The 17,668-nt window shown below is 40.1% G+C and overlaps 1 protein-coding gene across 6 annotated transcripts in view; it reads right to left on the minus strand.

Moving 5' to 3' along the window:
- TLE1 (transducin-like enhancer of split 1 (E(sp1) homolog, Drosophila)) overlaps nucleotides 1-17,668 on the minus strand; it is a 134,796-nt gene that overhangs the window by 68,274 nt on the left and 48,854 nt on the right. For 2 of the 6 annotated variants that reach the window (XM_006900201.1, XM_006900204.1), the window contains exons 7-8: nucleotides 13,999-14,203; nucleotides 13,259-13,275 (exon numbers count right to left, since the gene is read on the minus strand). The exons of 1 other annotated variant lie outside the window; for it this stretch is intronic. In XM_006900201.1, coding sequence (XP_006900263.1) covers nucleotides 13,259-13,275; nucleotides 13,999-14,203 — 222 coding nt within the window. Of the gene's footprint in view, nucleotides 1-13,258; nucleotides 13,276-13,982; nucleotides 14,204-17,668 lie in introns of all 6 variants that reach the window. 3 more of the 6 variants (XM_006900205.1, XM_006900202.1, XM_006900203.1) reach the window with 2 other exon arrangements.

Here is a 17,668-nt window from a genome sequence, read left to right on the forward strand (position 1 = left end):
CAGACCATACAACATCACTGTAAATGGGTAATGCATTTGGACAGTAACAGAGTACCTCTACTTGTCAATTCAGACTAATTTAATTAGTTTCTTAACAATTTTAGTCAGTGAAAAGAGAAGTCTAACATGTAGTCATGGAAGATATACAAAGAATCTAAATCCATTATTGACTAACAGGGATGTGAGGTTAGGAGGGGCCAATGGCATCCCCAGGACTGGAGTTATCCAGAGTCGTAACTCATGACGTCAGGCTTCCCACAGAGGCCTCCTCCTGAACCGGACCATTCAGGTCCCTCAATATCGTTGTTGTTATACAACGTTGAGTTACCTGCAACTCATAGTGACTCTATGTACAACAGCCCTAAATCCTGATCTATCCTGCATCAATCTTATTGTCTCTGACACACCTATTCCCAGTACCCCAGTGACTGAATCAATCCATCTCATCGAGGGTCATCCTCTCCTGTGCTGTCTCTCCACACCCCCAAGCATGACATTCCTCTCCAAGGACTGATCCTGCCTTGCAACATGTCCAAAGTATGTCAGACGAAGCTTCAGAATACTTGCTCCAAGGAGCAGCCTGGCTCTTCTCCAGGACGAACTTGTTTGTTCTCCTAGCAGTCCATGGCATATTCAATACTCTTTTCCAACACTACAGCTCAAAGGTATCAACTCTTTCTTCTTCTATCATCCCTAACCATTGTCGAGCTTTCTTATGCATAGCAAGTAACTGCAAAGACCATGGACTGTATCAGGCACACCTAAATCTCCATACTGACATCACTGCTCTTCAGTACTTTGGAGAGGTCTCTGAGAGCAGATTTTCCCAATGCAATTTGTCTAATTTCCTGGCTGCTGGTACCAAGAGTGTTGACTGTAGAGCCAAGCAAACTGAAGCTGTCAACAATCTCAATCTCTTTACCATCTATCACAATGGTCCAACTAGCCTTTGGTATTGCTCATCATTAATTCTAATAGTAAAATAATATGTGATACATATAGTTGTATTTAATGTAGTATTTCTCATAATACATAAATATTAAGCAGAAAATTGCTTTGCAAAACTCTATTGTTAAAATGTCATCACATCTCATATGACTCATAATAGCCTTAGATCTAAATCACGTCCTATCTTGCACCATCCTCATCATCTCTGACATACTTGGTCCTAAGGCAGCAGCCATTGTGTAATCAGTCCCTCTCACTGACAGTCTTCCTCTCTGTTGTTGTCCCTCCACCTTTCCAGGTATGCTGTCCTTTTCCAAGGAATAGCCTCTCCTAACAACATGTCCAAAGTATGTAAGATGAAGGCATACTATTTATTATTAACAACATAGTGAAAGCCTTTCCCCTCTGTGCCCTTTTAATTACTACTTCATTCAAAATGATAAGTAGTTAAGAATACTGTAGCTAAAATGCCAGGAAAACTGAAAAGATAACCACTCTGAAAACACTGGCAGCAAAGAAATAAACAGTGGAAACCTGTGTCGGTGTCACTGCACTGGGCCAACAGTGGTCTGCTGACCAAAACACTCAAGAAGGTTCACCAGTATACAGCACAGAATTTCACTGATAACTGTGGGAAGGAGCTGCACTGTCAACCCAAAGGCACGTGGTTCAAATACACCAGCTGCTGAGCAGTTGGAATATGGGCAATCTCCTTCCACAGGATTAAATTGCCTCTGAAAAACCACAGGAGAGTCAGCTTCAAGTTGGATCCTTGACAGTATACAGCAATGAATAAGAAAAGGTTTCTGCTGTTATAAACCCACTGCTGTTGACTCAAAAAGCTGATTCTCCAGTGGGTTTTCAAGAGGCTGTAAAAGACAGGAGGCTGTCCCTCTTCCTCCTGGGAAACCCTGGGGTTAGCCCCGGACAATGGCACCAGAGTCCATTATAATTATAGGTTTGGGTTTTTAAAAAATTTAGTATTTCATAAAATGATTTTAAAAACGAAATTTCTGCAGAAGACCGGCACAAGTTTTATAGACAGTACTTTTCATAGACAATGCTGTCACTCCCTCTGACACCAGCACTTGCTGCCATTAAGTCAGAACCAACTCAGTTGATCCTCTAGTGAGTTTTCAGAGACTATAAATCACAAGGAAATGGCTTTTTCCTAAATATCAGTTGGTGGATTTGAACCAACTGTCTTTGGGTTGGGAGTCCCACTAGACCACCAGAGTCCCGTGCCAAGAACATAGCAATGGTCAAATGCATATGAATGCAGATGGCTGACTCAGTCACAGAGACTTCCTTGAGGAAGGAGCTTTCTAAAGCATATACCAAACCAATGATGGTCAGGAATGTACAGGGTGCCTGCACTATCCCCACTAGCCTATGTCCCTAGCATGCTCTTCACCTTCCTTCTTCAGATAAAACAAACTCTCAAGCTGGCAAAAAAATACTGAAAATAAATTTTAAATTATCTCATTGCCAAATAGAAAATCTTATAAAGAAAAATTAAATCTATACTTATATTTTTTACAATCCTGCTCTTTGATAGCTGCTTTGCTGTTACTGGACCTCACAGGTGGAGAGCCTCTGAAGATACACGCTGAGATAGAGGAGGCCTTGGCCCTGACCAGGGTGTGCTTATGGACTATCCAGATAACTTGAGGCACAGACAACCACCCAGCAGGAACAATTACCACGAGCGCTTACCTGCTAAACGAAAGGTTCAAAGTTTGAGTCTACTCAGGTGCCTGGGAACCTACTACTCCTAAAAAAGCAGCCATCAAAAGCTTTATGGAGCCGTTTTCTCCTCTTACACATGTGGGGTCACCAAGAGTCAGAATGAACTCTGGGACAACAGGCTACTGGTCATGTGAGAGATGGAGGCACAGCATTTGCTACCTATCCATGTTCCAGAAATAGTGGCAAAAAATTATGAGGTCAACAAAATAAATAATTTAATCCTGACAAATGGCGGGTAGTAGGTATTCTTAATACATACGGATGACCAAGCGAAGTCTAAAGGTTTTAGAAAGGGAAGATGTACTTAACCTGCCTGGTTTGTTTTTGTGGGTTTTTTTATCTATTTAACCCGCCTGTTTTTAAACAATGCTCATTCACCTCTGGCTGCGCCACACAAAGGTCTTTCTGGAAACACGGCATTTCTTTCTTCAGAGATTCACCATTCTCAGGCAGCAATGCCAAATTTCCAAAGAGGGTATCTATGTATCTATCTTTCTTAGCAGCTGGCCTCAGTGTTTATCAGTACTTATCCATTGTTGTTGTTGTTGCTGTGTACCATCTACTCAGAACTGATCAATAGCTGACCCTCCAGAGGGTTTTCAGAAGTGGTTAATCACATGGGAGGAGACTGCTCATCATGGATCAGCTTCTTACCACTAAGTTTCCTTTATGTCCCGAGTCAGAATGAACTCATAGTTGTCCCTCCAGCATTCAGGTTATTAGAGATTATAAATCACATGAGAGAATGCCAATCTGCAGCTCCTTACCCACTAGGCTACCAGAATTTAACTCAAATATTTAAGAGAAACACCTCTTCCTGCTCTCATGACTAATTTGAATATGATAAAATGAAGACATTTACTAATGTCTTTACTAATACGCTGAAATCAGTTCCTCAGTCTCGACATAAAAGCAGGGTGTCATAGGGTCCCCAGATCCAGAACTGCTTTCTCCATAAGGCTCATGTAACTTGTATTTTGCTGTTGTTGATTGCCTTTGAGTCAAGCACGACTCATAGCACCTCTATGAACAAAAGGCCTGAAGCCCCTCTACAACTATGGACACTTGTCAAAGTTCATCGAGTTTCCAGAAGCATGTTGTTTAGGAAGTGGATGCCACTCCTGCTTCCAACTTGTATTTTATTAGAGGGGAAATGATCATGAGGCATTGCCTAGAGTATGGCAACATTCCTGCTATGCACTATCTGACTCCTTCCAATTTCTTCACCTTCACCCGTAAGGTGCTTCATAGTCCAGTAAAGTACAAAAAAGTAGGGAAAATCTTTTTATACAGCCAGGATTTCACACCATGTCTGTCTTTGTGCAAAACTGTGTCCTCTTCACTTATTCCTCCACCTCTTTATTTTCAGAGAAATAATCCCTCTCGCTCTCTGGGACTATTTTCTAATAATACTATCTCTGCTTTTGACGTCAAAACCCAAAACAAACCAAAACTAAACTACTCATAATCCCCTACCTCACTCCCAGTCTCCGCAGCCATGGTCGTAAACAACCAATGATAGCTTTAAATGATGAAACATTTTTTTTTTAATTTTGTAGAAAGAGCAACAATAAAATATTTCCCAGTGCAAACAAACTTTGAATCCTTGCCCTCTATACACTACTGATTTGACAGAAAGGAAAGCAGTAGATGATCCTTAATACGGGTACTGGCTCCACCTCCACCATGAAACTATACTTAAGCCAGTACCCACTAACAGCAAGGTAAGAGAAATTTAAAAAAAAAAAAACAACACCAAACCCCAAAAAAAAACACCAAACCAAAAAACAACTTACATTAAATAAAAGGGAAGACTGGTAGACTTTTAAGTTCTAAACATAACAACCCAAAGCTGGTGTTTTTCTGGCTGTTAAATTAACCAGTAGTTCCAAGGAAGAAGGATGGGCAATTTCCTCATGAGATTTACACCCTCAGAAAGCCAAAAGAGGGTCAACTATGAGTCAGTTCTGACGATGGCAAGGAGTTTCAATAATTTTAGAAGTCGATTACAGGAAGTCTGCCACAATCCCTCAGAAAGCCATCATTTAAATCTTAGCCTCTTTTAATCTAGGAGCACAAGACTGATAAAAGGATGATCAGTGGTGAGTCATATGGTGTTAAAGGCAGATAAATGGTGCGGAAGCTCTCTGGCTCAGGAGCCCCTTCTGAAATTCTGACAAAAGCTACGTGTTCTCTCTGCACTTATGCACAATAGCAAGGCCCACGATGCTCCCTCTGCAACTAGTTCAGAAGGGCTCAGGGGCCAGTGAAAGCCCACACGCAAACCGTGACTAAATGCACAGACTCTGCTCTGGACTACACCAGAGAGTTTTCAGAGTCTTCCACCTTTTCCAAATGCTCTAAAGAGTGAGCTCACAGGTTAGCTATTTCAAGGACATTTACTTAAATTTAACCACTTCACTGGGACATTTAGAGATCATTGCAAAAAGGCAACAAGTATACAGAGTGCTTTAAACAGTCCTTGGGACAAAGTAAGTGTTCAGTCTAAGCATATTTTAAATGAACAGAAGTACTAAAACACAAATTCTGTCAGGTATACTTTTAAGAGCCATCTTTAAACTAATTGTTTTTATTGCTACTGAACACTCCTGAAGAAGCAGAGGCCGTTCTTTTTACATCACTCTGTATTTTAAAAACGAAAACTCTGAATATGGATTTTTATTATAAAAACGAAGAACCAAAAACCTGCCAAAAGATTTCCAGGGCTATAAATTTTACAGAAGTGGAGTACCTACCATTCTCCCTTGGAGTAGCTGACTAGCTGGTGAGTTTGAACTGCTGACCTTACAGTTAGCAGCCAGCCAAGCATTTAATTATTGGTTCCTTGGTAATTACAAAACAGTCAAATCTCAGTTTACATTTAACAGCAACATAAAAATCTAAAATGATGCTAATTTTAACATTCACCCCTTTCAGAAAGAAGGAATTTAAATAAGTGTTACTCTTTTCACATAAAAATGGATTACATTAAACTCCACTCGTTTTGCTACCGTATAATTTTAAATTGGAATTATTTTAATATTAAAACCCCACATATTCAACTAACTCACATACTAATTTTTGTGCTTGACATACATAATTTTATCCAGAAAGAACATGGGGGGTGGGGGGAGAAGCCTTAAGAAATTAAGGAAAAATTTCCAGACTGGCATAATTCTTTGTCAATCATTCTCAAGGCACTTGGTTCAAGGGCCCCTAAAGTGTACCAAAGAGTGAATATGGAAGGTAAGCGAAAATTAAGCTATCCAGCAAAAGTCTGACATTCAAGAGATTTGTGAACAGGTAAAATAAAACAATTCTTTTTCCTAAATTTTTGTTAATCTGGAAAACAGCCTTTTCATTAATTGTTATTAATATGTAATGAATGAGTATGTGCCATTCAATTATGTTTATATACAATGAGTTATCCATTTAATGTGACTTTTTGGGGAGGGGGAAAATGCAATCAACTGACTGCCAACTAAAATTAGACTTCTTAATTCAAATCACTTTATTCAATGGTTGAGTACTGTAGTAATTCTGGAACTCACAGTATGCATCACATTATCATGTTCTCCTATTTATTTCACACCAAGTTTGAAGATGTTTATTTAGTGCTGTTACAACAGAAATACCACAAGGGTGACTTCAACACAAACAAACTTATTTTCTTACAGTTTAGAGGATAAAAGTCAATTCGGAGTGCTGGCTTTTTCTGTTAAGAGAATGCTCCTAGCTTCCTGAGTTCTTGTTCCCGGGCAATCTTCGTGTGGTGTGGCATCTCTCTTCCCCATCTCTATTGGCATGATTGTTATCTCTCATAATTTATATTTCAGGAGACTGACTCAAAACATACCTCACTCTAAATCTGTACTAGTAACTTAACAAAGACAGCTCATTTACAAATGAGAATATGACCACAGGATTTAAATAAACTTAGAAACCAAACCCACAGCTATCAAGAAAATTCTAATTCACAATTTACAAGACAGAATGTAAAGTGCCTGGCAATTTAAAAAAAGGGGGGGGGCAGTCTTTATAGAAGCAGACTGTGACATCTTTCCTTAAGAAAGTGCTTGTGGGGAGCTACCATACTCTTCAACCACTACGTACCCACAAACATAGGGATTAGGGAATTAAAACACGTATTTTTAAAGGGGATACAATTCAGTGTATTTCTTTCTTTTATCCTCTGAAATTCCTAATCTTCCCACACAAAAAAATATTTACTTAGACATAAATAAGGAGGAGATTTTAGACATACTCTACCCTGGGGCAAAATTCTTCACATGTGTGAACCTGTGAGATCTAGATCATAAATTAACTGTTTCCAAATTACAGTGGTAGAATGGGCACAGTACAGATACTTCTATTATAAATTGGAGAAACTGGAGAGAATTACAGCATAACACATTCTAAGCAAGTCCAAATCACAGCACAAAAATGTGCATTAGCCCTCAAGGCTTCAAGATAATCCAGCTGTCTGAGAATGTACAGGCAAGGTCCCTGCACCAACTCTGGGTGTTGGCGCTGCCTTCTAAACTGACCCTTTAAGAGGGCAATTCAAATGCCTCTCTTTGGAGCAGTGCCATCATCGTGCTCCATCTGAGCCGTCACCTTACCCCCGGAGCACCAGTAAGTCTATTCTGCCTTTGGGCATGAAAGCTTTGCCACCTCTTATTTCAGGTATTCTCTCTTTCTGCTGGGCATACCTTAAAGGATGGAACTCACCTGGCAAGGATCCAACTCTAAAATCTAGGAGAGCATAGCCCCTACACTTTGAAACCCAAGACTCTGCTGGTGCCGCTTCCAACAGTTATGCTGAATTCCAAACGTCTCTGGTCCCAGTTCTCTTCTTCTTGCTCCTTTGGCCTGTTTACTGTTTGAGAACTCAACAAGGCAGATGAGATTCTTTTGATTTTTTTTTCCTGCCCCCTTTAGTGGTGGTGTCTGACATCATAGCTGATACTCCAGTGAGTTTTGAAGCAGTTTAATCACACAGGGAAAGACTGTCCATACTTCTCCCATGGAGCAGCCGGTGGATTCATTCCAACCATGTGCTTTTGACTGAGGTGCAATTTACCACGAGGCTATCAGAACTCCCTTCAGTGTCAGCTGTAGGTTTTCTGCTATTGTAGTTGGTTAGTCATCAAAGGCTCAAAGATTGAGTAGACACTTTCCTGTTGAACATCCTAGGAAATGTGTTTTGTTTATACAACCTAATTTTCCAGATCTTTCAAGTTTTGCTTTATTTTATAGTTTAAATTAATCTCTTTCCTCATCGTTTACCTACCATATGAGGCAAGCAGAGATTATACAGGGTCTTCCTTTAAGATCCTGCTTAGAAATCACATCAGCCAAATATCCAAGTTCATCACCTCTAAGTTCTAACTTCCACCAAGCATCTGTACAGAATTCAGACAAGTCTTTGTCATTATGGAAAAAGCATCAAGACTCCTCCACTGTCCCATCACATATTCTTTACTTTCTTTCAAAATGTCACCAGAAGCACATTTAACATCCACATTTCCAGCAATATTTTATATTTTCTAAGATGACAGACACTTCCTCTGTGGCTCTCATTTCTTTCTCAGCCCTTACTAGAACTGCCTTTAATTCTGCTAAGTCTCTCCAAGGAAACCTAGGTTTTACTACTGTTGTTGTTATGTGCCGTCGAGTCGCTTGCAACTCATAGTGACCCTATGTAGAACAGCTCTGAACTCTGCTCTGTCCCGTGCCAATCTCATTGCCTCCGACACACTCATCCCGATTGCCCCAGTCACCAAATCAATCCATCTCCCAAAGGGCCTTCCCTTCCTGTGCCTGCCCTCCACCCTCCCAAGCATGATGTCCCTCTCCAAGGACAGCTCTCTCCTTACATGACCAAAGTATGTCAGATGAAGCCTCAGAATCCTTGCCTCCAATAAGCAGCCCAGTTTAACCCTCTCCAGGAAGAATCTACTAGACACCTTAAAACTATTCCAACTTCTACCCATTACCCATTCTAAAACTGCTTCCATTTTTAGCTGTTAGAACAGCACCTTACTCTTAATTCTGTCTTCGGTGTCTACTGCTGACGTATCAACTACACAGCACGCAGAAGCAATGATTTTGTAAATGACTACCTAACTTGGGAGGGAGTGGAGAGCATTATGCTGAAGAAATTAACTCAGTCCCACAAGGACAAATACTGTATAAAACCATTACTGTAGAATGAGTGTGAGGTTCCAAGGCGCGATGGGTTGGGGTGGTGGAAATAGAGGGGTGTGGATGGGGTGGGGGTAGGGTGTTAATCATAGGGTTGCACAATTTGATGGGTGAGTGGGGTAAAGGAAACGGAAAGCATCTTTTGTGAAAAACAATGCATTCATACTTTATAAATCAACACACACACACACACACACACACAATATGACTCAAACAAATATAAGGCATTATTAACAGACAGACGCCTATTTTCCCACCGTTTATGGAAACTAGAAGTCTGAATTCAAAGCACCATGTCAAGAAAAGGCCTCTGTTTATTTGTGGGCCCCTTAGGAAGGCCCTTGTTTCCTCTGTCCTGCTGCCCCTGGGCAATATTTAAGTGCCTTGGTTCTCTCATCCCCCATCTCTACTTGTGATTTGCTTGTTTAATCTCTTTTACATCTCAAGTGAAGAACTCAAGACACACTTTATACAGACCTTATCCATTAAAAATAACAAAGACCATACATTCTCACCTAGTGGCATTATAACCATAGCATACACCAAAACTCCCACTGCTGAGGAGTCAATTCTGATTGATAGCAACTCCCCAAAGAGTTTCTGAGGCTCTCAATCACAGTGCTTGGTTCATCTTTCTCCTTCACAGCAGTTGGTAGACTGGAACTGTAAGTCTTTTGATCCAACACCTCCCAAAGTACACCACCAGGGACCCTTAACCACGGTAGGCTGCTGCTGCTGTGTGCCATCAGGTTGAAACCGACCCAAAGGTGACCCTCCAGTGGGTTTTGAGAGGCAGTAAAATCACATGAGAGGAGATGGTCCATCTTCTGCCCATGGAGCAGCTGGCTCATTTGAACCATGAGCCTATCAATTAGCAGCTGAACAATTTCTTACCAATAAGCCACGGGAGTTCCCTAACCACGGTGGAAGTTGGGTCTTGTAACACATATTTTTTAGAGGACACAATCCAATTCATAACAGCTACTTAATTTTATTTAACTATACCAAAGTCCCACTTATATGATGGATAGCTAATAATTTTAATACCTCTCAACAGTTTAAATTATTTAGGTTGCAAATTAGTTTCCCATTTCTGTGTCATAAGCAGCAAAGGAATAACCTACAATGCTTCAGAAGAAAACACTGCATATAGTTATTCTGAAAATACTCATGAGTCTCTGACATCTTTATTTGGTATGAAAAAGGGCATGTAATGCTACAGAAGTCACTGCTATTTAATTGTAGATTGGTTTATGCAATGTATCCATCACATTTTTACTTAAGGGTTGACTGACACCTGTCCTACCTGGATTTTGAAACAACATCAAGGACAATTTTATACTCCTTTAGTGGTACCACTAATCATCTTTCTTCTACTTATCTTACTCTCATCCCACCACTAATTAAAAAAATTCAGCCCAAACTATAAAATGGAAGTTACCAGACACACAAAAGAAGGTATGATAAAGGTCTTCAATAATAGTCCTTATGTGCAGACCACTACACATTCATGCCACTGTCATTTCAGAACTGTCCACAACTTCTGGTGAAATTTTTTTCATTCTCATCTTAGTATTTTTGTTTCCTCTCGGATCTTTGAAAATAGGCTTAATAGATGCAGATGTACTTCCCATAATGCTCTATATATAGTTCAGTACTCAATAAATATTTAGTTTAAATGAAATAGCCTGGTAGCAAGAAAAAAATGGTAAATTAAAAATACAGTCCCAAACCCAGAATAAGTACAGTAAATTATAAACATGCATCAAGCTAAAGGACTTGGGGTTTCCTACCCTGTTTTCTTCTCCTACCATCTCTATCTTCTGGTCCAAATTTAGGTACATTTATTTGACACTATACTGAATGAACATGGCAGAAAAGAGAATACTCTACAGGGACATTGAAACAGCAAAACATAAATGTCATCTCCATAAATTAAAGCCAGTTTACTAACGCTTGTACTTTGTGAGCAAGATATTCTATTTGCTGCCTGTTACAGACTGAAATGTGTGCCTTCTAAAATATCTTGTGTATCCTAACCGCCATGGCTGTGATTATAATCCCATTTGGGAATGACTTTTGTTACGCTATTAAGAAAGGTCAGAGTATAGTATATTTTTAGTCAATCTCTCTTGATGTATAAAAAGAGATTTTAAAAGTAAACAGAGAGAGACGGGGTAAGACAAATGCCAAGACACATGGAGATCTCCAAGGAACCAGGAAGCAAAAGCCAGAGAGACAAGGACCAGAGTTGACAGAAACAGAGCTCCTGAGACAAAAAGCTCTGAATCTAGGCCTCTAATCTCTTAAACTGTGAGAAAATAAATTTCTATTTCTTAAAACTACTCACTTGTAATATTTTTATTAAAGCAACTCTAGATAATGAAAAGACAATCTGGTACCAGGAAAGAAAAGTGCTGCATTAACAGATAACTACAACACAGAAGCAGTACAAGCTGGGAGAGTTTTACAGTCTAACAGAGACAATGAGGTTAGCTCAGGATAGAGCAAGGTTTAGAGCTGCTGATGAGTCACAAGCAACTTGCTGGCACATAACAACAAAGAAAAGCCCTGATTGTCTTGAAGAGACTGCATGGTGGAATTACAAGTGGCAAAGGCAACTCTGGTGAGGGCTCAGAAGTGGGAACTATAGCAAAAGCCTCTATTGTCTAAGAAAATACATGAGTGCTAGCAACAGAATGTTGACAGAAACAAACGTTCAACACTCTACCAATGAGGTTTTAAAACAAAATGATGGGCATGTGACTGTACAGTGAAGGAAAAAAGGTGATGTTATCTATTCAGTGGCAAAGAATTAACCTGAATTCTGATAAAATGTTCAGTGGAAGCTGGAGAATGTATGTGATGAGCTTGGATATATCTGGCTGAGACTTCTCTAGCAAAACTGTAAAGAGGTTTCTTGGCATGTATAGTTGAAGGCAAACAGAAAGACCCTGCTTGGCACCTGTGATTCCCTCCAATTTCTTCCACTGGCCACGCAAATGTCTACGCCATACCTGTCCTACCACTGTACTTCGAAACCAGATTAATTTATAATCTAGATTTCACAAACTCACAGATGAAGAGGAATTGTGTCATAGAACAGAACTTGCCTAAAGTCTCATGTACATTACATTTAGATCATTCAGATGAGATTTTGCAATTGGGGGTGATTTAAGACTTTTAAATTATGCCAAAAAAAAAATTATGCAGTCCAGTAGATATGCACTTCTAGCTGCCCAAATCTGAGAGAAGAAAAAGTTTTTGCTCTTAAAATTATCCACTTGGAATATTTGTTACAGAAACACTAGATAACTAAAAAAACTAGCTATACATTTCTTTTCCCCTCTTCCACTCAACAATTTTTCAGAGAAAACCACCAGTACAAGAATTTTAAAACAAACCAGCTGCTTTTCCTTTTAAGCACTATCCAATCCTCTAAACACATCTAGGTATGTGAAGTACATCAAGATCTGTAACAAAGAGAATTGCACAAGTGACCACTATTCCAGGTAATACAGAAAAAAATTTAACTTTTCAAATTAAAAAAAATATGCCCATCTTCTGCCAAACTCTTATTTAAAAAAAGTTAGCAGAACAGTGTAAAGGTTCACTATCCCATTTTTCACGGTATTAAGTGTAAAATGATTAAAATTTAAGACTTGTATTTTAGATACATACGGCTCTTTCACGAAGTTAAAGGGCAGATGCATATATGAATTCCATGTGGAAGGTGAAAAATGGGTAAGATTTAGGTTAGTGAAAAATGAATTTTATAAGCACACAATCACATTGTTTAAACTTCCTTGTTTTTTATGAGCTTATTCACAAGCTCAGTTCTTTCATCTAAAATAAATTTAAGTTAAAGTTCACACCCCAAGACCAGTGATGAAAAGAAAGCAAGATATGGGAAGCCTAGCAACTAAAATGCAATCACAGGGAATAATGAATTATTTAGAAGTAACACACTGCTAACCAATTTCACATCTAGATTTTGACCTCTTACCTACAGAACTGATTTAAGAATATATAACTATACAGATTTATCAAATATACTTTTAAACTGCAAGCAATCTGACCTCAGAATATGACAATAAGCATATTTCTGAATGGGACTAGTGTACGGGTAGATGCAAGTGTATTCCCAAGTGAATAATCAAAGCAAATAGTTTCATCTCTGTGCCCCTTCTATCTAACACATTTGATAGAAAAGCTAAGGAGGGAACAGCCATAACAAAGGAAAAAACCCAGGTAGAGAGAGATGGGAGAGTATATACATCTGTGCCTGTTTTAAGAGAGCGAGGAAGTACCGCAGGAAACAGTGAGCCTGTGCAGCAGACGCTGGGGTACTTACTGTGCCGGGTTCTCTGTCTGCTCCCGAGGTAACCAAGAAACGCACACACATGCCCGTTCAGACACAGAGGCAAGAACAGAAATAAAAAAAAGGGGGTAATAATTAGAACACAAGCCCCAAACAGTTTTAAAAATGGCTTTTATTTATATAAGTCATTGCACATTCCTAATACAGTGATTTCCTGAAAATTACAGTATTTTGTAAACATAAGATTTACAGTTTAACCATACACAAAGCCTATTTTTTATTTCTTGACAGAATAAATTACTTTTCTTCAAAAAATTAGTCAAGTGCAATTTTGCCCAATATTTAATGCATACTAGAATTAAAGCCTATGAAACTAAGTAGTAACAGATGCAATTATCAAACCTTTCATTTGAACACATCCACTTTCAAATTTAACTTCTTATTTCGCCCCATTTAACAACATTACTTTCTTTGAAAATTACCCAATTAAGCAGTTAACAGTTTTCCATAATATGGTGCAGGCCACTGGCATTAACTAAACCGCTGCCAGGATGTCAAGACGCCTGCAATCTAAGGAGATGGGGAGAGCTACAGACTCCACGCCAAGCCCTGAAAACTTGAACCGTGACTCTGTGCAAAGCTTTGCTACAGTTCCTCTGATCTCAGTGTTTTCTCTCTGCATAGGATGGGGCTTTCGTTAGCGATGCACACAATTTGGCAGCACTGTATGAGCATTAGGACCAAGTCCTAATCTGGCTTGCCCGGCCTCTCACCTCTGTGGTGCTCTGCATCATGGTGCTTCTTGTCATCTTTTATTGCCAAGTGAGACTGCCCACTGAGAGCACTGGACAGCGCCAGGAGGCCAGCGCTGCCCCCGAGGGGTGGGATTCCAGGAGGCTGAAGTCCTGAAGGGTGAGGCGTGAGAGGTACTGGGGGTCCGTGGCCATGAGAAAGATGCTGAGCTTGTAATTGCTGCTGCTGTTGGTGGCAGCGTGGTGTAAGAGGAAGAGGAGGAGTAGGAGTGAAGAAGGAGGTAGGTGATGGTGGTGGCAGCATCCAGGAAAAAGTAGACATGCCATGAAATGATGAAGAAAGAGAACAGGTTAAACACATACACAGAAAAGTGAAGGGGGGAAAAAAGGGAAAAAATAGTGATTAGTGCTTTCAATTCATCACAAACTTTTTACTCACTCAATTCTCTCTCCCCATTTTCCTCCCAATATAAACTTCATATCTACAACTCTAACTTTTGGCATAACTCATTCACTTTATAGCCTGGCTAAATCGGTGAGCTTTCACATGTTAGTTCCATTGTAAAGTGCCAAATATAAAATCCAGTATTTCTCCAAATCCAAGATGTCAAGAGATCTGGGTTTCACTTTGATTTCAGAGAGGTTAAAACTGTGTGTGTACTGGGGAAGGAAAGGAGTTGTACAGCTGAGAAAGAGGGTAATCCAACTTCACTTTCACCTCCTCTCACAGAGGTTTGTGCATGGCAGAGATTGTGAGGGTTGGTGCAGCAGAGAACAAGATTATCATCTGCTGTTCATAAACTTGCTAGTAGTACTCAACTCAATGGCACCTAATAACAACTTCTCTCACTACCACTGTCACTGAGCAGATGCCAACATATGGAGAACTCCTGTGTATCAAAGCAGAAAGCAGAAACGTCCTCCAAAGGGATACATTTTTCAGAAGCCAATCAACAGGCACCTGAATCTCCAATCAAGGTGGACTTGAACCTCCAACCTAGTTTGCAGCCAAACCACTCAAGGGCTCCAGTTTCAACTACAGTTACCACTTAGGAGATAACTCCATTTTACCCCTTTTTCTTGCATTAACCTAACAAAATTATATGCTAGACAAATAAATACAACACTATCTTTAATTCACAGAATTAAAAAGAAGGAAGCACCTGCATCTAGATGTCAACTATATACTTGTGTACGCACGTGTATGTGCTCCTCACTTCATCTAACTCTCACAAAACTATGAGGAAACAGCTCAAAAGCTGTCTAGTAAACTGATGGGGTCGGAGGGATGAGAGTCCTTGGAGGAATGGTCCCTCCAGGTGAGCTCTGTGGTAACTGTCTGGCCATAGACAGGGCACTTGTTTCAGGGAGCTACACTTACTGGAAGAAGCATAGAAATCCACCTTTGCCATCTCTTACTTCCCCTAAGCCCCACACGTCAGCCCATCCTTTGCACATTACAAATAAAACCACTGAGGCACAGAAACGCCAGGTGCTTGCCAAGGAAAGCAGTTCTGACCAGCTGTGACCCCAGCTATGTTCACCCAATCCCCAACTCCAAATGCCTCTTTTATGAGACCCGTTATAGAAATTAAAAATCCACTCACATTAAAAAGATAGCATTGCACTCTATCAAGAACAGCTCCGAACCATAAAATCTGGCCACATTATAGCTATCCAACATAAAGCAAGGTTTTGAAGAGACCTCAGAAACAATCAAAGCTTAATTTCTATGGTGTAATGTTATAAATTTCTCAAGATTCTGATTTGTGTTCATTTCCCGGGCAGTCAATTACTCCTTTTTATCTTTCCTTCTTTCATGTAGTGAATACACTAAATTTGCAGGTAAGATCTCTGGTTATTTCCACCTAGAACATTTATCTTCAACTCAACCCAAACCATGCTACCCACCCAGAAAAGTCAAAGAACACAGCATCACTGATACCCAGAAGCAGTCACTTTGGTAACTAGACAGTTTACAGGCACATTTAACATCTTTAATAAAGGTTTGAAGAGATAACCTTCCTTCTTAAATTTTCAACTCTTCCAAAGTGAGCATAGTTCTAATTATCACACACACACACACACACACACACACGCTGCATTGAACCTAGTCACAAAAAGTATGTATAATCATTCCTCATCTGTTATCATAATAACAATTTCTGAGCATATAAAATCACCTTGCTGTCATCACAGCTACACTAATTCTTGCTCTGTCACCTTTTAAGAGCTCAGCAGTAGTGAGACATAAAACTGAAGGAGCTGGCAGCAGTGTCACGGTCCACTGGGCATGCTCATTAGCACTTAATTAGAAACCAGACACCTGCCATAAGAAATGTGCTGGAAGAAGAATGAGGAGCAGGTCTGCCCTCCCGCAATTACTATCATTACGTGGAGAGTCAGAGCTATGTCCGGCTTTGGGGGTGGGGAGTGCAGCCATGCATACACAAGCAAGAGCAGCAGGGTAATTAAGCACAGCATTGATTAAAGGAAGGGGAGAGAGGATAAGCAGAGGGGAAGAAATTTAACCACAGCATGGAGGGCACCTCTCAAAACACCAAAAGAGGAAGGAATCACCAGAAGACTTCAGAGGTGGATTTCTTGTCAGAGCAAACACAGGGGAGGGAGGGGCAGAACCCTGGTTACTGTTGTCTTCAATCCAGTCACTCAGTAGGTGTCAGAGCAGAGTATGTTCCAGAGCAGTCAGTGGCTGTGACCTGGTGGAAGTACATGGACAGGACACTATTCCACTGAAGAAGGCACCTTTGAGTGGATTCAAAAGACCCACCTCTCAGAATCCGAGCACAAACTCATTTGTGGAACTACATTGTTGTTATGTGCCACAGCATCAGCTGCAACTCCCAGTGATCTTATAAACAACAGATTTTAGTACTGTCGTATCCTGGGCCATCCTCACCATCTCCGCTATGTGTCAATTCACCTCGTTAAGGGTCTTCCAACTCTTTCACTGATCCTCCGCTTCCCAAGCATGATGTCCCTTTCCAAGGACTGGCCTCTCCTAACATGACAAAAGCATGTGAGACAAAGTTTCACCATCCTTTTCTCTAAAGGGCACGCGGGAGCACTTTTTCCAAGACATATTTGTTCTTCTGCAATTCCCAGGATATCCACACACAGAGACAGGTAGTATTTGGATAAAAGAAAGAAAGCATTCTCAAACTCTGAATTAGCTTTCACAAAGAGGAGCTAGAAAGCAGATTCTGACATATTACTGGAGAGATGAAGGTCTGTGATAAAAGGGCTTCACCAAAGCTGTGATGTAGATATAAAAGAGTTAAATACAACATGGAGGCTTAATCATGCTCAAAAGAAATTCAACAGCCTCAGGGAGCTCTGGTGGCACTGTGGCAAGAAGCTGCACTGCAATCCCGAAAGCGTGCTATTCGAATCCACCAGATGGTCCACTGGAGAAGGAGGAGCAATCTCCTCCTGTGCCAGTTGGATCTGATTCAATGGTACACAACAAAAAATTTTAAAAAAAGAAAATATTTCTCATTGTATAAATGAGAAAAATAAAACTGCTACTTGGGTATTTGTCCTCCAAAATCTGGAAAGGAACACCTTACTATCTACTACTAGAATTGGCTTCTTCAACTTCAGCTTTGCTATTGGGAAAATTTTAAAATAAAAACTATACTAACCTAGAAGCAGCAGCAAGTAGTGAAGT

The sequence above is a fragment of the Elephantulus edwardii genome, unplaced genomic scaffold, assembly GCF_000299155.1.
Source record: "Elephantulus edwardii isolate Elephantulus edwardi_28Jun2011 unplaced genomic scaffold, EleEdw1.0 scaffold00277, whole genome shotgun sequence".
Lineage (NCBI taxonomy): Eukaryota > Metazoa > Chordata > Mammalia > Macroscelidea > Macroscelididae > Elephantulus > Elephantulus edwardii.